Source organism: Cydia strobilella, chromosome 2 (assembly GCF_947568885.1).
Source record: "Cydia strobilella chromosome 2, ilCydStro3.1, whole genome shotgun sequence".
In the NCBI taxonomy this organism is placed as follows: Eukaryota; Metazoa; Arthropoda; class Insecta; order Lepidoptera; family Tortricidae; genus Cydia; species Cydia strobilella.
Window position 1 is genome coordinate 17,957,931 of NC_086042.1, and position 25,108 is coordinate 17,983,038.

The 25,108-nt window shown below is 35.8% G+C and overlaps 1 protein-coding gene across 1 annotated transcript; it reads left to right on the top strand.

Annotated features, from left to right (window-relative positions):
• The first annotated feature begins 13,560 nt into the window (after positions 1 to 13,560).
• Positions 13,561 to 24,452, top strand: LOC134755463 (uncharacterized). The gene is made up of 3 exons (XM_063692018.1): positions 13,561 to 13,619; positions 18,966 to 19,088; positions 23,883 to 24,452. The coding sequence occupies exons 1-3, from the start codon at positions 13,599 to 13,601 to the stop codon at positions 24,393 to 24,395; spliced, it is 657 nt and encodes a 218-aa protein (XP_063548088.1). The 5' UTR covers positions 13,561 to 13,598; the 3' UTR covers positions 24,396 to 24,452.
• The last annotated feature ends 656 nt before the right edge of the window (positions 24,453 to 25,108 follow it).

Consider the following 25,108-nt stretch of genomic DNA (forward strand, 5'->3'; position numbering starts at 1 on the left):
CCGGCATTTAATTTTTTAGGGTTCCGTACCCTAAGGGTGAAAACGGGACCCTATTACTATGACTCCTCTGTCCAGACAGTTGTAATTTTCACAGATGATGTATTTCTATTAACCCTATATTAACAAATAATAACAAGTACGGAACCCTTGGGGGGCGAGTCCGACTCGCACTTTTCTACTTTCATCTTTACTTATCTGCTTATTCTAAAACAAATATGGGTTCAGGAAACGTGGTTCAGGTTCGTAACGATGTAGCAGTAAAATTTGATTATAAATTTTATTGCTAAAATTTTAAATTTTAAAACAAGTAAAACGACGCAAAGTATCTTCAAATAGTGATCTTGGCTTCGTGATCCGAGTTCAGAATAGTCCAGAATTATCGGTGAGGTCGCGACCAAAGCGCACAAGTTTTAATTCCACTTTTTTCTCGAGCCTTATCGTGTGTCGGCCTGAAACGACTTCGGTCTGCCTTAAGAAAAGCTTAACGCCACAAGTCCGATAACTATACGGGAGAAAAACCAGTAGGTTGGAAATACGTTATTTTAATGTTACTTAACATATTGGTTAATGATACATCATCACAGATCACAATTGTATTTAAAAAAATCTCGACCGAATTTTCATATGATATACCTACATTAATCGTTCCAGTGCAGGCGAGAATAAATACCAACTTTAATCAAAGTTTGCTGTGCCTAATTGGAGTAACAAAGTTATTTAACGCGTATATCAACGTGAAAACCGCTAAGCAAAATATTCCAAAATTCAAAAGTCAAAAATCTTTGCTAATTCGTATACCGTAGCGCGATTTAACTAGCTTTTTGACTTGGCACGGACTTGTTATGAGTGGCGCAGTATTCTGCAGGACTCTTCACTTCAATAACGCACGAAAAGTATGTAGTTGTTCATAAAATATTATGAGCCCGCTTTATATATGTATGTATATGCTGTAGGTCAAGTGATAAGTGGCAATACTTACGCTCAATCCATTCGGAACAGCTCTCATGATTTAACCTACAAGTGTCATGATTTTTTAGTAATTATATCACAAAGTGCAATTTTACTTGGCAACATTCTTAAAATACCTGAATTTAATGTTAGGGTGATGGGTAATATTTAATGAATTACCTGGCAACACTAAGCGGGAGTTAAAGAGACGGGTGTTCAGTCTCGTGCCCTTGTATTGGGGAAGTCAAGCCGACGAGTCGACAACATCTTGATGGTAACGGGCGAGCAAAGTTAAAGAGGTACCTCTATTTTATAATAAGAGCAATCATACAGATGATTATAATACAAGTTAGGTGTTCCATGAAGGACGAATAAAACAAGAAGACTGACAGTTGCTATACAAAGTCGCGTTCCTCCAATATTCATCTATTGAACCGTAAAGCCACCCAACTAAAGTCCAAAGCTCCCAAAAATAAACTTTTTTTTTCATTCAGGTGTGTCTTTTACTATATTTTTGTATTTCTAAGGCAAAGTACCTATGTTTATAAACTGATGGAAAAACTCGGACTACACCAAAAGGAACATTGGTATTGGTGGTGGTGATTTTACGGAACGGAAGTTGAGTTATTTTGACAAGCGGGCTAAACGTCGAATGAAATGGACGGAACCTGAGAATGACTTCAAAATAACTCAACTTCCGTTCATTAGATGGCGCTGAGCGCGAAAGCAGAGTTCTAAGCGCCGAAAAAAGTGATGGAACTGAGACCTGCTGTTAGTGACGCCATATAGCAATAAACTGAATATTGGAGGAACGCGATTTCGTGTTTACGTCGGTCTTATTTTTTATTCGTCCATGGTGTTATACAGCTGTCATACAAAATACGCGCAAGCGCAAACACGCAGTTCAAGAAGACTAAGTCTATTAGGTTTTTTTGAGGGCGCGTATTGTATCCATATTGTCACTATGGCTCCTAAGCCACAAGTCCAGCTTTACCTACCACCAGCTAGAAACTTGCAAGGTAAATGAGACAATAACTTTTCCGTTAAACTGGTTTTAAACTTCTTATTAGGTTACAAATGTAAGTGCACCTACCCACTTCTACTACCTACTGTAAGTAATAGTTTAAACAGGTTGGCTGGCAGCAGAACTGCCTTTTAAGATAAAATAAATAATTATCATTGTTTTAAAGCATGTAGGTATACAAATTAAAGTACAGATTTTAGGTTTTTAAGATAATGTCATTGGAATGTCTTGCATCAAGTTGTCGAGACTGATCGAAACGATCTGGTGACAACATATCCCGCTGCTGCCATGTTGCGCCAGCAATGACGCTGCTGTAGTTGTAAATGTAACCTTTAAGGATCACTTACGCCACAACGGTCCGGGCCCGGGCCGGGGCACCCGTTACTTCAGTATTCTATGATAGCATTAAGGGATAACCGATCTCCTGTCATATAACAATAAGTATCGGAACGACGAGTAACGAGTCCCGGGCCCGGACCATTCTAGCGTGAGTCATCCTTTACGCGAGTTGACACGTAAAACGTCAGTTTTGGAAATCTGCCTAGCGTTTCACGTTCGATCGGAAAATTTTCAATTTTACTCCTCTCGTCAGTTTTCGAGACCGCCATATGGGACGAAGCTGTGCGAAGGTTTCTTGGCTTTGGCCATTCTAGGAGCGATGTCCTCTTCAGTTCCTCCGGTTTTTTACACAACGCTGCCCAGGTAGGCCGCTTTTTAAACGACATTGTTGCTTTGGCACGCGCTCAGACACGGTAGCCCACCACTCGCTTAAAAGAAACAATGGCTTTTGTTTAACAGATTAGGGTCTTAGGTGTTAAAATCATTTGAGAATAATCATACTATAGGTAGGCTTTTTTCTAAAAACAACTTCAATTTCAATTAAATTTAAGCATTGTGAGAATATAGACCCAACATTTATGATTACCCTGGCGGAAATTCAGCGCGCTAAACAATAGCAAACATGGATCTCTATGGGTAGCGCTTTGATGCGCAAATTGGATTAATTTGCTAACGCTATTGTGCGAAAAACAATTTTCCTTGTTCTGTTAATTGGCGGGTTGTTCCCGTTGGGTATTTTTCAATTGGCTAACTTGCAAATATTAGTAAAAGTGAGCAATTCAAATATTTCAGTGAAGTCAATCTAAAATTTTGTCTCGGATTTTTTTTCAGGATTGAATTTACAATTTTCAATATATGTACCTCAAAGGTACATACCCAGTAATCAAACACGCCCAGTATAAAAAAAGGAGATGTATAGTTACGAAAAGGAATAAATAAATAAGTCAATATCATTTGATAGCGTGACGAGACGTACGCGTTTGCGTCGCGCTATCGAATGAAATTTACACTAGCGGTTCAGGATTTATTTAATCGTACATACAGGGTTCCATGGAAAGCATAATTCCTTATCACTTTCACTTATTTATTCATTTTGAATATAATAATTTTATGTGTGTAATATTATCGAGCTGCCTGGCTAGGAACAAAATAAATCGAAAGTCGAAACATCATCATCTGAAGATTCTGAAGCACTACAGCCGCGGGTGTGGGCCTTAGCCTGGTCAAGCAAATCTCTCCAGTCCGATCTATTTGTGGCTTTCCTTCTCCAACTTTTCACTCCTAAGGTCCTTATGTCTTGGTATACGACGTCCAGCCACCTAAGCTTGGGCTTACGTTTACCTCTGCGGCCCTCCGGTCGGCCTTCTAGAAGGCGTTTGGGTACTCTGACCTCGTCCATTCGTAACACGTGCCACGTGAAAATGAAAATAAAAAATGAATATTCCTCATTTATTTGTTTATCAAATAAAATTTTGTACCTAAGGACCGTATCGTTTATTATAAATACAACATTACAGTTTGTTTGGTATTACATTTTTATTTAAAAATTAGACTTGTATTTAATTAGTGCTTAATAAGGTACACATTTCGTCCTGGGAGCTCGACGTAAAGCAAAAAATTAAGACAAAATTTACTTAATTCTCCCGACTAACAATAACGATTTCGGACAAATACTACAAGGAAATTTACGGTGTGCGAACAAAACCATATTACACAAAAAAACGTACTATGCGAACCGCAATTACACATGATTCGTAAAGCGAAACATCTGGGCGTAGTGTAATCATATCTTTATCATGGAGCGTTTCTATCGACCCGCTCTAGTGATAGTTCAACGCCATGAATGTCCGTGAAAAATCGTTTTTATGTAAAAATAAAAATTCACCACATTTATTCCGCAGCTGCTCAATTGAGCAATCATGAGACAATATACAATCCTCAGTTAACTAAAAGGTTATTTACTTTACAAGTTTACAAATCAAATACGACAAGAAACGGTATAAACCCTTATTAAATTCGCTGGACAGGGGTGGCCAAATCGGGCTTATGTGATTTGTGGCGAGGCGGAGTCGGCAACATTTCTCTTTGATATCAAAGATAATATTATTGGTTAAGCAGTCATTTAATTAGCTTCAGAATAGAATCTTACCGTACAAAAATATGTGTACTCTCAGACAATAAAGTCGTGTTCACATATTTTTGAGCCATTTGTCTGGATCGATATTTTTGCCTTCGACTGTACCTATAGTTTTCTTTGTTCTTACTTATTGACAGATTGTGTTTGCCAGACTATAGTATAATACTAAAAACCGGTCAAGCGCGGGTCGGACGCGCGCACCAAGGGTTCCGTACTTTTTAGTATTTGCTGTTATAGCGGCAACAGAAATACATCATCTGTGAAAATTTCAACTGTCTAGCTATCACGGTTCATGAGATACAGCCTGGTGACAGACAGACGGACAGCGAAGTCTTAGTAATAGGGTCCCGTTTTTACCCTTTGGGTACGGAACCCTAATAAAAAAGACATTAATGATCATTAATGGATGTTCCTTTTATTAATATTGTTGGTTTACCTATCTCACAAAACTCGACTTTTTATTTCAAATTTCCAAAGGACGAGGAATAGGGGATATTACTGCAATGTTCTGCCACCAGAGTGCAGCACTAGCTTTTTAGTGCACCGTAGAGTAACTTATTCATTTTTTGACAAGTTTTCAGGGGACCTACCTTATCTAGCTGCCTCTTTGTCGCTCGAATACGCAAGAGTGACAGAGATGTTAGATAACGAAAGTTCGATTTTCTTGTTTCGCGATAGACCCTCAGATTGTGGTAGTGGCGCCACCTACGCCGAGTTTCGCGTAATATTCCCTATTATTAAATAAAATAAAATATTACACAAACGTTTTTTTTTTAATTTCTTATTTGGTACATGACTAGAAACTATAAGTACTTAGTCTTTAAGCATTATAAAAAAAGGTAAACCATTTCCACGTGTCTTATTATTGACAATTTTTTTAAATAAATATAGCAATATTTTACATATGAAAGCAAAAGTATGTAAATGATCGTATATTATATTTGTTGTGACTTATTTTCAAAGTGTTTTTCGATAAAACGACACGTTAAGATCGCTCGCCTTCTTTCTAATGATAAAAAAACGAGAGGTATAGTTAGACGGTTCTGAGTGGTAGACTGCAAATGAGATAATAGTCATTTGTTATACAAGGGTGCAAAGTTGTATTTTACCTGCGAGTGTGGAATTGAAACACGAGCAAGCGAAAGGATTCTATAGTTGAACCACGAGCGAAGCGAGTGGTTCTAAAATAGAATCCTGAGCGTAGCAAGTGTTTCAACACACGAGATGTAAAATACATTTGCACCCGTGTATAACACAAAACTTTTCACCTCACTATAGCGAGGAAAGTGCAACATCCACAGGCGTTAGATCATCTTCATCACTAAAATCACTCTTTTTTTTACGATATTATAACAAAAAACTGGAAATTCTGTATTTTTACGTGAGAAGTTTTTAAGTAAAAATTTTGTTGACAATGTTGACATTTCTGAAGTATGAAATGTCAATGATGCGTTTTGAAATTGCATCGACTCAACTTGTGCGTTCAGAATTATATTTAACATCATTATTAAAAAACAAACTATATTAGGTACATGCATTAATCCTCATATCAGGCGGCTCTTTGATTACAAGGATTGCATAATTTTTATACTTTTTATGATTGTTAGAATATGAAAATTATAAAAAGTATAAAATTTATGCAATCCTTGTATTTAACGAGACGCCTGCTACGATTTTCTTGAAATTGCCGCGTTTTTTCAGGTTCAACTTTCATTAGCCAGATTATTATCAATTTGCCAATTTCGTGATTATTTTTTTACACGGCACATAAACTTGTGCATAATTTATCGATATAAAAATTCGACACAGTTACATCCCTAGCAAATTATCAAACTTGTGACACCCCACAAAAATGAGGAATAACAAGCATATATGCATCTCTTTTCGACACATCTAATTCGTAAGGAAGTAAAGGACGGGTATACATATTTGCGAAGCATTTTTGCCCGGCTTCCATGCTTTAGTTATTATTCTGAGGTTTTCTATCGGAGATATTTTGTGCGTTGACACCTGGTGTCATCTCCATACAATGGGGTTGGCCGGTCGAAATAATTAGCAGATGGCGCCAGCATAGCCCTGCCCTGCCCTGTGAATCCCTCAGAATAATGACTAAAGCAAAGAAGCCGGGCAAAAATAAAAGCTTGGTAAAAGATATCGTATTCACAACACGTTATTACTTTTTGTCTATGAGTGAGTGAGACAACAATCCGCAAGTTCTTTCGTTTTTTTCAGTATTGTCATAAGATAAACTGAGGGAAATGTCAAATGGTCCTATGTGGTTCTATAATATTATCCAGCCAAATAAAATATATGTTCGTTATTTCACAGGTAGGTGTCAACTGTAACAACTTGACATAGTCGTATTATTTTAGTTGAAATATTTCGGGATGTTTCAGCGGTCATCTTGGTTTATTTTAATTATATTTTTGCTATTCCTGAAAGATTGTTGGAAAACGTGCTGAGTTTTTATTTGTAATGGTTTGAAGTTCCCTTTGTGATAATGTCTTGTGTGATCGAGGGCTGTAAATCGCATACAGGAAGAAAATAAAATACGCACGAACCGATAACCTTTAATTGGTGAGTTTTGTTCAATTTTAAAGAAATTTATTTATAGGACCTGACCCTAAACATAGAAATCGATATGTTGTTTATGTAATTATTACTTGCATTCAAGTCTATATAGATTTTTGCATATATTTTCGAACTTTTCTGCTAAGTATGAAAGGTTATATTTTTGGCATAGTGATGTATCGACCTCAGATCAATAACCTATCGACATTTACAGCTTTCTTATAGTTTGGCCCAGGACTGTCTCATTTTCAGTCAAGGGCATAAATATATATACATTCCCAAAGTCTCAAAAATATGTGTACGCTCAGACAATAAAATCGTGTTTGCCAGACTATAGTTTAATACTAAAAACCGGTCAAGTGCGGATCGGACGCGCGCACCAAGGGGACCGTACTTTTTAGTATTTGTTGTTATAGCGGCAACAGAAATACATCATCTGTGAAAATTTCAACTGTCTAGCTATCACGGTTCATGAGATACATCCTGGTGACAGACAGACGGACAGCGAAGTATTAGTAATAGGGTCCCGTTTTTACCCTTTGGGTACGGAACCCTAATAAAAAAGACATTAATGATCATTGATGAATGTTCCTTTTATTAATATTGTTGGTCACAAAACTCAACTTTTTATTTCAGATTTCCAAAGGACGAGGAATAGGGGATATTACAGCAATGTTCTGCCACCAGAGTGCAGCACTAGCTTTTTTAGTGCACCGTAGAGTAACTTATTCATACTGTACCTTTAACAGGTTTTTGACAAGTTTTCAGGGGACCTACCGGAAAACTCGAATCCGAAATTTCGTTATCTAGCTGCCTCTTTATCGCTCGAATACGCAAGAGTGACAGAGATGTTAGATAACGAAAGTTCGATTTTCTTGTTTCGCGATAGACCCTCAGATTGTGATAGTGGCGCCACCTACGCCGAGTTTCGCGTAATATTCCCTATTATTAAATAATAAAAAAATATTACACGAACGTTTTTTTTTATTATTTCCTATTTGGTACAGTCAGCTGCAGAGAAAAGGTACCCCACGTCCATACTAATTTACAGAACTTTGTATGCAGGGGGGTGCCTTTTCTCTGCTGCTGACTGTACATGACTAGAAACTATACTTAGTCTTTTAGCATTAGAAAAAACGGTAAACCATTTCCACGTGTCTTTTTATTGACAAGTTTTTGTATAAATATAACAATATTTTACTTATGAAAGCAAAAGTATGTAAATGATCGTATATTATATTTGTTGTGACTTATTTTTAAAGTGTTTTTCGATAAAACGACACGTTAAGATCGCTCGCCTTCTTTCTAATGATAAAAAAACGAGAGGTATAGTTAGACGGTTCTGAGTGGTAGACTGCAAATGAGATAAAAGCTATATTAGGTACATGCATTAATCCTCATATCAGGCGGCATTTTGATTCCAAGGATTGCATAATTTTTATACTTTTTAATGATTTTTAGAATATGAAAATTATGAAAAGTGTAAAAGTTATGCAATCCTTGTATTCCACGCATTTCATTTCATTTCATTTCAACGAGCCGCCTGCTACAGATTTCTTGAAATTGCCGCGTTTTTTCAGGTTCAACTTTCATTAGCCAGACTATTATCAATTTGCCAATTTCGTGATTATTACTTTACACGGCACATAAACTTATGCATAATTTATCGATATAAAAAGTCGACACAGTTACATCCCTAGCAAATTATCAAACTTATAACACCGTACGTAAATGAGAAATAACAAGCATATATGCATCTCTTTTCGGCACATTATCTAATTCGTAAGGAAGTAAAGTACGGGTATACATATTTGCGAAGCATTTTTGCCCGACTTCTATGCTTTAGTCATTATTCTGAGGTGAATCCCTAGAATTGTGTCAAATTTTTGTTTTTTTAATGCCCTGGATGCCAGCCCTTTAAGCCAAATCTCATAGAAAAAGGGGCAAGCTATGATGGCGCTATCTCTGCAAACCTTTGACAGTTGCCAACCCCATTAAATTAAAACCTACCAAATCAACCCCTACCTTAAAATGCCAAATCTCTAAAAATTACATTGTGATTGTGAAATACTATACAGATTAAACTTGTTGACATAGGCGCGTGTTGCCATATTACGCACAACTATTATATCTTTGTAAGGAAACAGTATATTAATATTATTAGGTATAGTATACACTTTATTAGGCTGTTGGCGATAAAGAATTTATTTCTTTTAGTAAATCCGCAAGTTCGTCACTAGTATTCTCTTTCCAACTCTTTCTTTTTCTCTTTTGAGCTTACTTATTATTACTATGAGAATATTTGTTCCTCATATCTACCTATTCTGACTTTAAGAAGAAAATTTAACTCATTCAAGAACTAATAAGGTGAACCGACTCAAGTACTTATTTAGGTCATTTGCGCTTGAGACCAATTTAACAATGTCGATTTCATCTCACTTGGACAATATTGGCCCGTTCAACTTACTATTGTCACCATTTTTGGTGGAGCTTTGTTTTTTGCGTCTAAAGTACAGGTACTCTTTGAAGTATGTATGCTTATTGTAAAAAAAGTATACTTTTAGTTATGTAAGATGTATTCCTTTTACCGGAAGACCATTGTACTGGTTAACCGTAGTGATTGTTGTTCATCTGGTAATGTTAGAGATGGCATGATTAGAATGCTTTGGCTTCTCTTTAATAGGCTAAGAGGCGGTGTCGTACATAGTAATGCATTGCAGCATCGATACAATGAAACACAATTAAACAATGTCGAAATTTTCATTGCTGTCTCGTGTGTACATAAACATTAATCGTGTTTACTGAGACCACCCAATAAAAACGGGACCCTCTTACAAAGACTCCACTGCCCGTCTGTCTGTCACCAGGCTGTATCTCATGAACCGTGATAGCTAATTGACAGTTGAAATTCTCACAGATGATGTATTTCTGTTGCCGCTATAACAACAAATACTAAACACAATAGACAATGCTACTTAACCCTTCGTGCGGGTGTTTTTAACATTCTAAGAAAAAATATTATACCTAACACATATATTAATAAAACACGACCATGACTACAAAAAAAAAATCGCAAATGATAATCTCCATAGCAGATTCAAAAATAGAACTTGAGGCTTATTCTGATTATAATAACAGTATGAATTTAACCTGGATTTGTTATGGAAATTATGTGTCACTGTCAACAAGGACATTTCTGGCTAAATAAGTAATTTCTTCAACCAGAATCTCTTTCATATAATAATAGACTGATAAAGACCAATAAGGCTCTTCATTCTCGCAGTCGTGGCCGCGAAAGTCTAGAATATATGTAGTTTAATGCCTCTTGGCCTATTCTAATTATGTAACGCTTGGTACGGGTTTGTTTTGCTCTTTTTACACCACGCGTCGTGGGACTTGACTATTTTTTGCAGATCTTTGCACTTTGTCGACAAAAAACGAGGCCGATGTTGCACTAGTTATTCACTATGCTATTACCAACATCACTGGATGCTGTTGCATGTACAGCGGTAGTGTTTGGAATGTGGCAGTCTTCATTATATAAATAATTAAATCTTATGTATATTTTTATTTCTAATTTAATGTGTCTTTACTAACAATAGCATATTATCTCCTTAATTTAATTGTATTACTAATAAATTATATGGGCCTTTGTCTGCATTAAATAATTGAAATTGAAATTACGGTATACTTATTTGTAATAAAATAGATAAAGCAAAAAATAAAGCTGCATTTTATTATTTATTTATTTTTTCAATGATTAAACATGTATACAATATTACAATTTGGACAGAGTATTTAAGTTTACTTAATCCTGACTCATCTGTATGCACAGGCCTTATTTTATGTTTAATTGTTACGGTGGTTATAATATTAAAAAACAGTAAAAAACCCTAAATATAATGATATGTTATCAATTTGCATAACTTCACGTTGCATAATGGTGTTGCAGGAGTCCATGGGCGGCGGTAATCGCTTACCACCAGGCGATTCGTCTGCTCGTTTTCCTCGTATAACATAAAAAAATTAACATTCGGTGACGTCATCAAATGATTTATTACAAATACAGCCAGGACCCGCAAAAAAATTGACGAAGCCCAGAGGGCTACCGCGATTGCGAACCACGTTCGACGTGTTGCCTCTTTATCGCACTTGAAAATTCGTACGTAAGTGTAACAGGGAGGCAACACGTCGAACGTGGTTCGCAATCGCGGTAGGCCCTCAGTTCCACTGAGCTTCTATTCCCGCTCTGCGGGGCAAAAGATAAATAACTAACAAACTTACCTCGCTGAAGCAATGTTCAGTTTATGTTTGCAAATCGTATGTTATGACCAACTGAAGACGGACATGTAGGTACATGCAAAGAAGTATAAAAGCTGTTTTGTATGTTTTAATCTTTACACTAAATGCATATTATGAAAGTAGAGATTAATCAAACTAAACGATATATCAAATATTCTTATATGATAAACGAGTAGGTACATATTTAGTTAATTGAACGTTATTATTTTATGGAGTGATTCTGTTTTTATGCAAATCGTTCAATATCAGGAACCCGAGTTCGTACGAGTATTTTGTATGTAGGTATGCAACTTTAAACTATTACAATTTGTTTGTGTGACAACTGAACGGCGCCCGTGATGAGATGACGCACCTTTAACATTACTACCATTAGGTACTGACCAGTAATAATTAACCCTCGGTTTTACTACAGTGACCATTCCACTCCGTGATCACGGAGATATTCATATTTTTTTATGTAATAATTATATAATTAGATATTAATAATTTAATAGAGTTCCATTTTCAATATTGTACGATCGCCATCAATCTATATCGGAGCGGGCAGTGCTCAAAAATATCTGAGCACGCTCTCTAACGCCTTGGCAATAGAGACGTGTTCACATATTTGTGAGCGCCTTGGCCGCTCCGATATATCTGGTGGCGACTGTACGTATGTTAATTCATTTATCCACACACATATGACATATCATAAATACCCTCTATGATGCCTTCAAAATCCGTAAATAATGGCCAACATTAAGATAAACTGTTTTGTTACAGCAAATTTTTTATCTGTGAAAATGTTATTATTGCTAAATAACAAAGATAGATATAACTCCGTAATAGATGTATACAGTCTAAGGAAAAAACGTGCCTCGAAAATCAAGAAAATTTGATTCTCGTTCAGAGGACGCTACTAGCTTTGGCTTACTGTCGTATAGATGGCGTTGACGGTTTCGTTTGTTATTTAACAATTTTAACGCATATCGGTGAAAGAACATGGGTCAAAATCATAAAAATAATTAATGCAAATAAAAAAATGGATTTATCCATATTTAAATACATTTTATCGTATTTTTATAAATATTTATTTTTATTTTTAAAGTGTGTCGACAGATGGCAGTGAATTTACTGGGGTTACAAAATTTACAATGACAGTACCACTCTAGTATAAGTTACTCTATGCTAAATAATATCATCGATTTCGATAACATTATCTTATTCAAATTTCGAACATCTCTGAAAAACAAAGAAATTTGATTTGACTTCTAATCTATTCTAATATCAGTCGAGATGACGTTTTATTCGAAATGAAATGTCAATTGCGTACAAATTTGAGAAATCTCGCTTGTTAGTTGGTAATGTTGGTATCGAACGATATGGCAATCGACCTTCACTCTAGTTTGTCTCTGAATTTAAAAAAAACTACGGATGCGTGACATGCGTGGAAAAAGTTTTCTTTGCCGCCATTTGACGTGCAGTTTATCTTTTAATTAGTTTGTAAGTAAAAAATAAAAGTAAATATCTGCCGGATAAAAAATATTATGGAAAGCATTATAACCAACCTTATGAAAGTTCAACTACAAAAACAAATTTAATTTTATCGGCTCTTTTAAAGCCTATCTTAAACTACCAGAATAATTAAGAGCTAATTGCAACAAACAACCGATTTCAATATCTATTGGTATCCATCATTATCATCAATGCATCTTTGCAGATGATTGATCTGCGGAAATACATAAATAGTACCTATTTAAAAAATTAATGTAACCCACCGCGATGTCACATTATTATGCAAACACTTTCACATTGCAATACCTGCTGCAAAATCCTTCCGTACATTCATACATTTTTAAGTACCTACACTCACTTTGAAGCAGTTCATTCGGTCAGAGGCAAATAAACAAAAAAAGGTAAGATAAAACCACAATGAACACTACGTATTATAAAAGTAACCTGATAAAGCGAATTTCTTAGTCTACAAAATCCATTACTGCGCCACAATCTATATAGAATAGTAAGCGCGATATATATCGAGCAATGTATCTTAAAACATGGTGAAAACTCACTTATGTCACATTCACAAGCATCGATGATATAATAACTTGTCCAAATAACGTAGAACTATCAAATAGTTTGGTTACATTGAGCTGATCGATCTTGTTCACTGGATTGTGATGAAAAATAAAATGATAGGGAGTTACCTAAAATTGGAACGTACTATGATAGACTATAAAATGGTGAGCTGGCTATTGTGACATTACTTTTACTTGTGACACCGGGGAACTAGCAACGATGTGTGTTATTCAGGCATATGTGAGTTTTTATTTTATATTACAAGTGAATTACACAAAACTAGTGCATGCGTTATTAAAAATTAATACAAAATTAAAATTTTAAATTAAAAATCCCAAAAAAATAGTGATGATTTAAAAGTGAATTTTGAACGGTAAAAATAACTTGTGAAATATTCAGCAATTTTGTTCACGTACCTACCTAGGTGTTACCGGGGATGGTGTGGGTGAATTTATTTTTATCATTATTGCTGAATAACTTGTTTTATAGTCACAACAAATAAATATGTTTTTAAAAATAAACGCTTAAATCAGGCTGAAAAATACACTAGTAGGTACAAACATTTGTCTTTTAAGTAGTATCAATTATTTCTAAACTGCACAAATCTGACCACTGTATGTAGTAAAACCTAATTAAGTGGAATCTGGGCATTGGCTGCACGCGCTTCCGTCGCGAAACCGTGGCTCTACCCTAGAGCCACCAGTCTTGCGAATCACTGTTTGCCTCCGCCTGGGTTTAATTTAAGGTATGCCAGCCACACGCGTGTAGTCGATGCACCCAGTCGGTGGATGCACTGGGACGGCACGGTCGCCAAATAAGTGCAGGGCGACTTTACCGACATGCCACTCTAAATGACCAGCACCGGTATCATGGTCGCGTTTTTGTCACTTGTCATATCATGCGTCACTTTCGCACTTACGTACTTGTTAGAGCGTGACAGGTATGGTGACAAATGATAAACAGCCGTCCATCTTAGCCCCGCTGATCCGCCGCGCTCTTAGCACCACTTCCTTACCCGCGAATACAGAGCCGTCAGTCCTCTCTGCCACCAACGGCAAGAAACCGAACGGCTGCACTCTGATTCCTTGGAGCCTTGGCCGTCCTTTAGCGTGGGATGCTACCTGCGTTGATACGCTGGCCCCGTCCCACGTAGAAGGGTCGGCTCGGAAGCCCGGGACCGCCGCGGACCAGGCCTAGACTCTCAAGCGCCGCAAATACGCTTTCCTAATGAACGAGTACGAGTTTGTGGCGCTTGCAAGAGCAACACTGGGTCCATGGTCGACCGACATAAAAAAAATCATAAAAGAAGTATCGGTCCGACTAATAGGTGTCTCAGGCGACCACAGAGCAGGCTCTTTCTTTGCCCAGCATTTAAGTCTGACGGTACAAAGGGGCATTCCGAAAGCAGGAGACTTTAGTGAGGTTTTTTTATATTTAATTCGTAGTTTAATTTAGTTTAGAATAATTTACTTGTGTGTGTAAAAAAATGTGTATGATTAAGTGGTTAATCGGAGTTAAAATGATGACAAAGTAGGTACTTATATTTTTCGCAACAATAAATGCAGGTCAAATGGGCAGCAGGCAACAATACTATATATCAGCCTATATCCGACAACGTAACCACGCTGCGAAAAGATTTACTATGCTGTTGTGATATTATTCTGCTCACGGTGAAAAAATACGGACGGGAACATGCGTTTTTGACCACTTTTTTAATGTTGAGAAAATGTGTTTACCTACTCATTCCATAAAGAGTGGAGATAATTCGGCATTTTCTTAATTTAAAAAAACTTTTAATATTAAACTTATTGATTAGTGATTTCATTCTATTAATTTCCGATGAAAAACTTGAGCTCGCTTGCGGGTTGTATCCGCCTTGTAGAAGAAGTTCTGCATATCGCTGGTAAAATTCGACTCCATGGAAACTTTAACTGTCAAATAATGATATTTTCATCTAAATATATACATAGATAAAAAGGGGTAGATATGTGACGTTAATAGTTGACAAAACTAAAATCTGGTCCAGCACCCACACATTTGCAAATACTACACACCGTTATAATGTATATGTGCACAACGAGCAACAGGGATAACCGAATACAGTTAACACAACTGTGCAAGCGAGACCCCTATATTTTACGTATTGCTCGAGGTACAATAGAGATAAACTTATAACACATACAGATGTGTAGGCGAGACTTACATACTTCTTACATTGTCGTCTTAAGGTGACATTAAGTTATTTAGATTTTTTTTAAATATCTCGATTTGATATTATCTAATCTTAGTCCGTCTCTCTCACGCAAATATATGAGCGAGCGAGTTGCACTGAGATTAATATCGAATCATTGAGTATCATATTTTAAAGCATGAAATTGACCCTCGTTTTATACTTCTGAAACCCTGGTCAAGTATTCGCCATGTTAAACTTACGTAGCGCCGCAAAAAACCAGTATAAAGATATGATCTCTGGTTACGCATAGGCAGTAGGGATCTCGAGGTTTCCCTTGAAATGGTTCGACCGAAAAGACACGCTTGGGAAGAGATTATACAACTGCAGCTTGTTCCTGAAGCGGGCATGCCTAGTTGACAGTTTTGACACTCGGATAAACGTGTTTCTCACATGGGTAATGCATTATTTAGCTATCTCTCTCACTCAATAACAAAGATAATTTTAAAATTATTTACAAATAATAATGTTTTTAAATGTTATAACAGTACTTACGAATGGAAAGTGATTCCGTGCGATTTGTTTTTATGTTTCGAGCTGTTAAAACAGTCGAAAAAGGCGCAACACGGCATTTTTTCGTATAATTTTCTAGATGGTTGTGACAATGTTGACACATTGGCGTCACCTGTACGACTAACTCAATATAGGTTCCGGAACCTATATTTGATGGCTCACGATCGTGCGCCTGGTACCATATCTACCTCCCTTTACTTACATCCATGAATATATATCAAGGTTTGTCACCCAATCATGTCAGCGAATAAACTTTATGACATTGCATTATTTTAACGTAACGAAAAATCCTTTAAAGCTAAGATGCCTTACACGAGATTGAAAGCTGAAATCAGAGGAAAGGAAACATCGCTGCCGTTCGTAATATACCGCTGCCGCCGTGTCTTGAACGTAACGAGAAAATACGAGTAGACCAACAATGCGTAAGATATACGAGTACAATACCAGCTTTAAGACGGCATCCACAGGGCTAGGGTCTAAAATACTTGAGTGCTATAAATTAGATAATACATAACATTTGTTTCCTAGCTACACTGCACTGCAAGTATACGCATAATGTCTATGTGCAAACAATTGCGACTATTTTGCGGCACTTACGTCCTTTTACCAAGATACCCTTTCTATTTACGAGATATCTCAAACTAATAAATAAGCGGCTGCACTGAGCATGTTTAAATAGATCATGAATAAATAAATGAATTATTTGAAAGTTTTATGATGGTTTTTTTATATTTGTTGAACACAATGTCCAACAGTTAGAGATGGGGAAGCATGTTCCAGGATTTCGGACTAATTACTTTTTTTTGTTTTTCACTTCCATTTTCGTGTTTGTTTCCAAATGGTACCTTCGCTTTATAAAACCACTTCCATTTTGGCGCGGGTTCAAATTTCAAATAGCTAAGCCAATTTGACCTGGAAACTTGCTTTTCTTGTTTGAATATTTATCATGCCAGCGATCAGTAAAGATTTAAAACTTTAAATCGGCTTTATTTCGTTTCGATCTGTGTAGTATTTATTATTTATCTAAAATCTGCTTAATACTGAAATGTCATATAAGTATTAAGCTTAAATAATACCATTGAAATGAAGTTAAATCTCGGTTTACAATTACAGTACTGTAGTACTGAGACCACGCCAATGCCGTGTCAATTATGAAGTAAACTGATTCCGATAAATTCGATAGACCTGCAAATTTATTTTACATCACACTTGCTCGAAAAAGATCTTATTTCATTCTTATTTCTTATTTAAGATTTTATTTGAAGGACAAAGGCCTATATTGTTCCCGCGGGAGTTATGGATCCTGAAAAAATAAAGCTATAGGTAACTCACTAGTTTTTTTTTATTATGTCATAAATTCATACGAAACTAGTAGGTAGGTATAAATGAGTTTTACTTTGAAAATACTGACGTTTATAAATTATTATTTTTGTTTATGCTTTAAAATATTTAACTTGATTAATTTAATAGCCGTTTCAAATATTTTTACACAATTTTCAATTGTGGCTGAATGCCGATGGGTCTGTGCCTTCGATGCCTAAACTGCCGATTTTTTTTAAAGTGGCCGACGAATGTATGGAATGTATTTAAGAAGGATTTCCCTTAAAATTTATTTTTCTCTTCGCAAGTGTGATGAAAAACATTGTGTGTAACTCCGGGAGTAAGAATATTGTTACTCGAGTTTTTAATTATATAGACTCTCGTTCAATATTAAACTTACCCCCCACGTTGCACAATGTACTATTGTTACCTTTATTTCCGACGTTTCGAGACAGGTTTTTCCACCCGGTTATAAATATGATTTAATATGTATTCAAAACGCGAAAGTTTTAATTGTTATATGATTACTAGCTGTCTTTATCATTCACTAGGCCGAATATAAGAATCAACTTGTCATAATATATATTTAAACGGTTCAAAGAGCAGGCAACAAACAGTAAAACAATATTTTATTAAACTTTTCCTGAAAATAGGTACGCATCCGAATGCCTTCTTGTCGTTTAAATCATTTATATACTTTAATAATCATATGCCCATGGTCCCGACGTACACCACCGCACTATCAGAAGGCACCACATGATTTCACACCAGCTTACTCCGTGATGGAGTGGCTACTTCACGGGCCACTATCTATAGGACGCAGGCTAGTTCGCGAGGCGTCATTGGGTAGGTACCTACTCGGGCATGAAGTCAAAGTGCGTGCGGCGTTCTTGTTAGTTGGTTACGATAAGCTACGAAATGTTGTTACTCTAATGACAAGGCGCAAAGCAAAAGGGGTTCAATCGTTTTAGTTCCAGCTTTTGGTAGTGTTCAAATTCCACCTATTGAAGCTGTCATAGAAAAATAAGTGTCGGAAGCCACGTCCCCGGCCCGGACCGTTCTAGCGTGAGTCATCCTTTATTTTAAAGGTTTTTTTAAAAAAAAAAAGGTGACGCAGCTTCTTATGGACGCTGAAAAATGAACATTTATAATAAAATTAATATATGATAGTACGTAATATTTGTCTACATTTTTATGGCACATTTTCAACATTTTACAAATAAGTACGACGTTTGTTTGTAAAATTATACAAGCAAGTGTGTGTGTGTGTTAAGCCCCTTTAGTGTAAAGCGAAGGAGGATGGTGCGTTGCATATGTTTAGTTTTACGTAGCCGGTGGAGTAGCAAAAAGAAAACTGTTAAGGCTACACACTTTAATTTTATTAAAAATGCAGATCTTGGTGTAGCGAAAGGTTTTGATATAGCACAAGATGTTTTAATATTGTATTATTTTTGCATGAACTGTGTAATTTATTGTTTGACTAAACTAGTAAGTACCTGACACCTGTTTTTTTTTTGTTACAGTTACTTAGCGCGCTGGTGGTGGCGTCTTCAGCACATTACGCCTGGGACCCGTACATGCAGTACAGGCAGTACGCACAGGCCAGGCAGTACGCACAGGCCAGGCAAGACCAGGCAGATCAACAGGTATACATGATGATTTTTTTCAACCCTTTATCATAATTAGTGTAATTGATGGATGATTAATGCGCTATACTCTTAATACAAACCTTACAGCCGGCATCTCAAAAACCGTAGACAGAGTTAGTTGAAATTTTTATGTTCGTTTACGACAATTTTTTTTAATTTCTTTTATAGCAACAAACAGAACAAATAACATAAATTGAAATCTTTAAACTCCCCCACAGCAACTAACAAAAGAGCTGATGACCTTGAAACAGACTAAAAGATTCAGATAAAACATGCTTAATATTAACCACCGCTAGAAAACCTGCTTTCAAATAAAAAAACTCAACCGAATAAATGCAATGATTCTGATTCTGATTCATCCAAATCGATGCACCAGTTTAAGTGCTACGGTGCAGCAGACACATTTATGGTTAACAAAAATCAAACTGCTAACTATACAATTTCTGTAGTCGCATTTACTTTCAAATTCCGTGAAGACTAATAACAAATTGTATGCGAATAAAAATACGAGCATATAAGTATTATACTTATAATAACCAAAAGCCCATTTGTGTGTGCCGGATATCAATGTATTGGTTTCTTTCCAACTAAGAAAAAGATTAAGCGAGGGTCCTCTTGAATAGTTAATGTACCGGAAAGTCTCACTTTTCGGTGCGCACATCAAAAGATCTCAAATACTATCCTTTTCTCAATAGAGAAATCCATTTACTTTAATACCTACCTACTTTCAAATCCCACTAGTTTGGATTATCCCGAAATCAAACGGATTAATGGGCATTTTTTGCACTTCGCCGAATATATATAGTCATAATTATTACATACTTTAAAGCATATTATTTGTTCTAACAAGTGACATCACATAATTATTTGTGTTGGCATAATTAGTTGCATGACATAAATGGGTTAGGTTAGGTTAGAACTGCAACTCCGCACAACGATAGGTAGGTATGTACCTAGCAAAAGTTGGGGTAGGTTAGGTTAGAACTTCGACCTCCCGTAGAATATAATACCTTGCAAAAAAAAATTTTAGCTATGGTAGAACTGCGGCCCCCGCAGAATCGAAAACCTTGAAAAAATGGGTTAGGTTAGGTTAGCACTGCGACCTCCCTAGAATAAAACAGCTAGCAAAAAAGTAAGATAGCATAAACCACATAACTGAAAATGACGAAAGATGTTACACAATATATTTATATGTATATCAAATGGCATTATTACAAATGTAAGATAGTTTTTTTTGTCCTGACATCTGTAATAATATATTTTCGAGCTAGGTGAGTAAAAAAAAAACAAAGTTTTATGTCAAAGCAATACGCTTGTCTATGTTGCATGTCAAAACAACACTCGCGAGGATAGAGCATTCCCGTTGACCTCGTAACGTAGCATTTGTCTTATAAAAGTTATAATATACCTATAGCTCAACTGCAAGGAAAATTCAGAAAACTGTAAAATAAGGGGGGCAATATAGTTTACTCACCGCCAAAGTGTGTTCTTGAATCCACCTGTTTATCTTTTCATTAAGAATTTGTCAGGTGCTTTCATAGTTTATAACTTTGCGAATGGTACCTATACGGAACCATCAATACGTGGTTAGGACTTACGACTTGCACATTGGCCGGGTTTTTTAATTAACTTCGCTCCCGTACTATTTACGCTGCTGCCAGGGGGCGCGAGTAGTCAAATGTAAATAGCTCACTTAAGCAATAACAAATATAATAATGTAGAAATTAAGCCATGGATGGCGTAAATAAAGCAAAAAACGATAAAAATATGAAAACGATACGCAATGGCACTGCGGAATTATTTTTCACCGAGCGAGCGCGAAGCGCGAGAAAGTTTTAGCTTGAGAAAAAATGATTTCGTATGTCCGAATGTTCTCCTTCACAATTCGCCTGAAATTTTGTGAGCAGATGTGATAATTAGGTATAGATGTGGATTTTCTTTTTGATTCACTTTTTTTTTTCAAAATGGCAAGTGCTGGGGGGTTCGGTATGAGGTAACGCTTATAGAGCCACTAGTAATTTTATTAAGTAATGTATGCTTAACTCGTTCGTGTCTCTCCTGTAGACATTGAAAAGTTAAGAGAATCAAAAGCAAATCTTTATGCTTCACCCTTATAACTCTTATAAGTGTGATAGGTATATTTTTTCAATATTTAACTTAAATAAAAAAAACGTGATATGTATGTACCTACCTTGGTCATTAACTTTTATTGTATTGTGCACAATAGTGACCTTTTTCTGAAATGTGTTTGACCCGTTTAATTATTTCTATCGAAAATATAGGCATTTTTACGCATGGTGTTATGTGGGCTCCAATTATATTTTATAGAAATTGTTAGTTAGTTAAGGCCGTAAAGTAGGTTTACTGAATTAAACGCAAATGTTTGACACTGAAGAAGAGTGTCCATTTACGAGTGTGAAGGGTTCAGAGGATGTTGTGGCCTTTACATTTTACATGATTTATTACTTCATTTCGGCTATCAAACGCTGCAATCTTGGCTATTTTTCTTGAAGTTTTAAAGGGACTCTCTATGAATTCTTAAGTGTCGTTCAAGCAGGTTATTTTATATTTATGTTGGTTCTTTAAAGCCGATCACATAATGGACATTTTACGGAAAAAGATTTTATAAGGTACACGCATGTACAAAAAATTTAGGAGGAATAGTTTCACTTGGAAAAATGTATATTTCGGATGTATTTTAGAGGGTAACGTTATATATATATTAACTTTTATATATTATATTTAAGGACATTTAGATAGATAGCGTTTAAGGAAGGTATTTTTTTCACATAGTAAAGATGTCCCGTCATATTTTATAATTTTAATTCTGAAAAGCCGACAAGCAAATGTCCTATTAAGCAAGTACCTACCTATTATATTTTCAAGAAACTATGTAAGAAGTAAATTCAACGGACTGTCTAGATTAGGGTAGTTATAATAATAACAAAGTATTAAGATTGGAACGTGCAACGACGAGTTTCTGTATTTAGTTAGAGTTTTGCAAGTGGGACACTGCTTTATCTCCAAGTTACCAATTGGGTCAATCTACCGACAATCGACTGGCCAAGTTCTCTAGTGAGATTACAGATAGGCAATTAGACAGGTCTAAACTATACCGGTCATTGAGTTAGCCAGTTCTTGTTGGCCGGCTTCTGAATTTCACGTGTCAGTAAGTTAGCTACTTAGGTAGTTAACTTAATTATTTTCTTAGGTATAATAAATTAATTTTATTTAAAGAGACATATGACATAGAAATTATAAATCTAATTACAATTAAAATATTATACTTGCAAACAAACCGCTCCCTGTCGTTCCCGGTGCGAAGCTTAGTAAATACCTATGATACTTGCAGCAATTCCATGGCGATACTTTTGATGGGTAAAAATATATTAATTGCGAGTAAATAAAGCTTGCAAATAAATGTTTAAATTAACAATCGCAATTGTCATAATGGTAGGTAAAATTTGTAAAATATTATATGGCTACAGTTTTATCAATTTTAGATTATAATCCACTCCCGTTCATTTAGTACGTTTCTGGCATGTTTTAATTACCATATTAATGATATATTTACGGCGTTATTAAATAAACCTAAACTTTACCTTCATATATAGGAGGGACGCTAGGGGTATAAAGCTAGACTGAACACTAATTAGTAATAACAGGTACCTACCCAATGTGGTGTATGTATATCTACAGCCTCAGAACATGTAAGGTATGCCTATAGTTGATACGGAAATTAAGAACTTAGATGTATTATAAATGCATAAGTAATTAACTCTACACATTCACCACACCAACCTCTATGTGTATAATGTGTAACAAAGGTACCCAAATTTGGCGGATTGGTTAAACATGTGATACTAAATTAATTGACTTTTGACGTCTGTATGCAATTACCATGTTTAAGCAAATAAATATTTCTATTTCTTATTAAGGAACTTTGCAAGGCAACATTAATTGGCAAAGATTAAGTGAACTACTTTCGGGTTTTAGAAGTTGGCTAATTTCCGGGAATTCGATTCACTGACGTAACTTCGGTTGTACGACGGAGGAAGTGGAACGAAGGTGAAAAGTTAAAAAACAAGTAAAAGTGAACTTTCGCCGTTCTGATAGTTACGCGAAAAGATAATAAACTTTTTGCTACCTTATCTTTTGTTATTTATGTAACTATGAATTTAGGTATTATAGTTTTATTTTGGTTAAATCCATACTAATATTATAAATGCAAAAGTAAAGTATGTTACCTCTTCACGCTTTAACCGCTGAACCGATTTAAAAGAAATTTCTTATGTAACTATTTTTAAACCCGGGGAACGAAATGGTATAGTTTTCATCCTTTAAAGAAGTGAAAATGACGGTGGATACTAGGCCAACGAAGTCGCGGCAACCACAGAACAACCTCGAACAGTACACTTCATAAATTGTAGTTATCATTGTTTTAATATTTAGGATGAATTCAGTGGCATGCAAACATTACACGATCTTTCATGTTGCACGCAGCCGAGTAAAATGGTTGTAATGGATGTTGCACGAAACAGAGTCCTTTTATCCGTTTCCAAGTTTATGTTATGTTGGTTCATTATTCTCTTTGGAAAACGAAATAGGTTGGATAGCCACTTATTAGTTTTTGTACTTACATTCAATTCAGGAGTTAAACTTAAGAGACCGTTTAGATTAATTTGATGACATTAATATTACATGTATATGTTATTGTCACATATTATTTGACCACAGAAAAAATGGTTCCTTATGTGAATTAGGTATTATTAATAACCTATTTTTGAACAGCTGCAGGCATCAGATTTCACTGGCGGCTACGAACAAAACTCCGGCTCGGTTGGCCACGACTTCGAAGGCCAAAGTGACTACGGCAGTACTCACGATTTCGCTGCGCATGGATTCAGTGGGCACAACCTGAAAGCCCACTCATATCCAGTTCACCAACACGTGGAAGAAGAGAACCCAGAAGAGATAAAGCATTACAAGGAAGTCGTTGTACCAATCCCTAAAAACGTAGAGTTCAAAATCAACCAGCCTATCCTCATTCCGGTGCCGCACCCCGTTCCTATTCAAGTGCCAGTGCCAAAGGCGGTCGTAATACCTATTATTAAAGAAGTTTCTATTCCCGTTGAGAAGTCGGTACCGTATCCCGTAGAGAAACAAGTACATGTACCAAAAATTAAGGAAGTGCCGTTCGAGGTAGTAAAGCATGTTATTGTGCCAGTTGAGAAGCCTGTGCCTTTTAAAGTACCTGTTTATGAAACCATCATACATACTAAAAAAGGTTCCCATAAGATTTAAGCCTTCTGATAATTTTAGTATTCTTTCTACTACTTGGCTAAAACTACAGTCTTCTAAATACTTATAGGTACTTACACTAAATATTTTCTTTTTGAAAAATGATGTAGATACCTATTGTATTGACCGTTTGAACTGAACATTTTAATAGCTATTAGAACAGGTTAAATGCATTAAATAACAAAATATTTACCGATAAATCTTGTTATGAATGAATGCGTACCAATATTATTTATTTCATTACTTTGTATTAATTTTTGTGTACAATAATAATTATATTATTATTGTGATTGTGATTGTGTCATGTTTGTGTGGATATTATAGCACTAAGATAGAATATAAAACATTGTTACTGTTTTTATGCTTTTATTTTCACCTCAAAAAGCCCAAAAACACATATATATTAACTAGCGTCCCGCCCCGGCTTCGCACGGGTGTAATGCTGATGTATTATACATACGTATAAACCTTCCTCTTGAATCACTTTCTATTAAAAACCGCATCAAAACCCGTTGCGTAGTTATAAAGATCTAAGCGTGTTATGGAGATAGTTTGTCCTGAGAAAGCACATAGCATAGTTTTTATTCAGGTTCATTTCATTAAGTGCATTCCCGTTGTCAGGGAGGTTTCGGGATTATACTGAGCAACTTTTACTATGGGGCCAAAAACAAAATCGCAAAAAAAAAATTTACCCTCCCATAGAAAATGGACCAGCC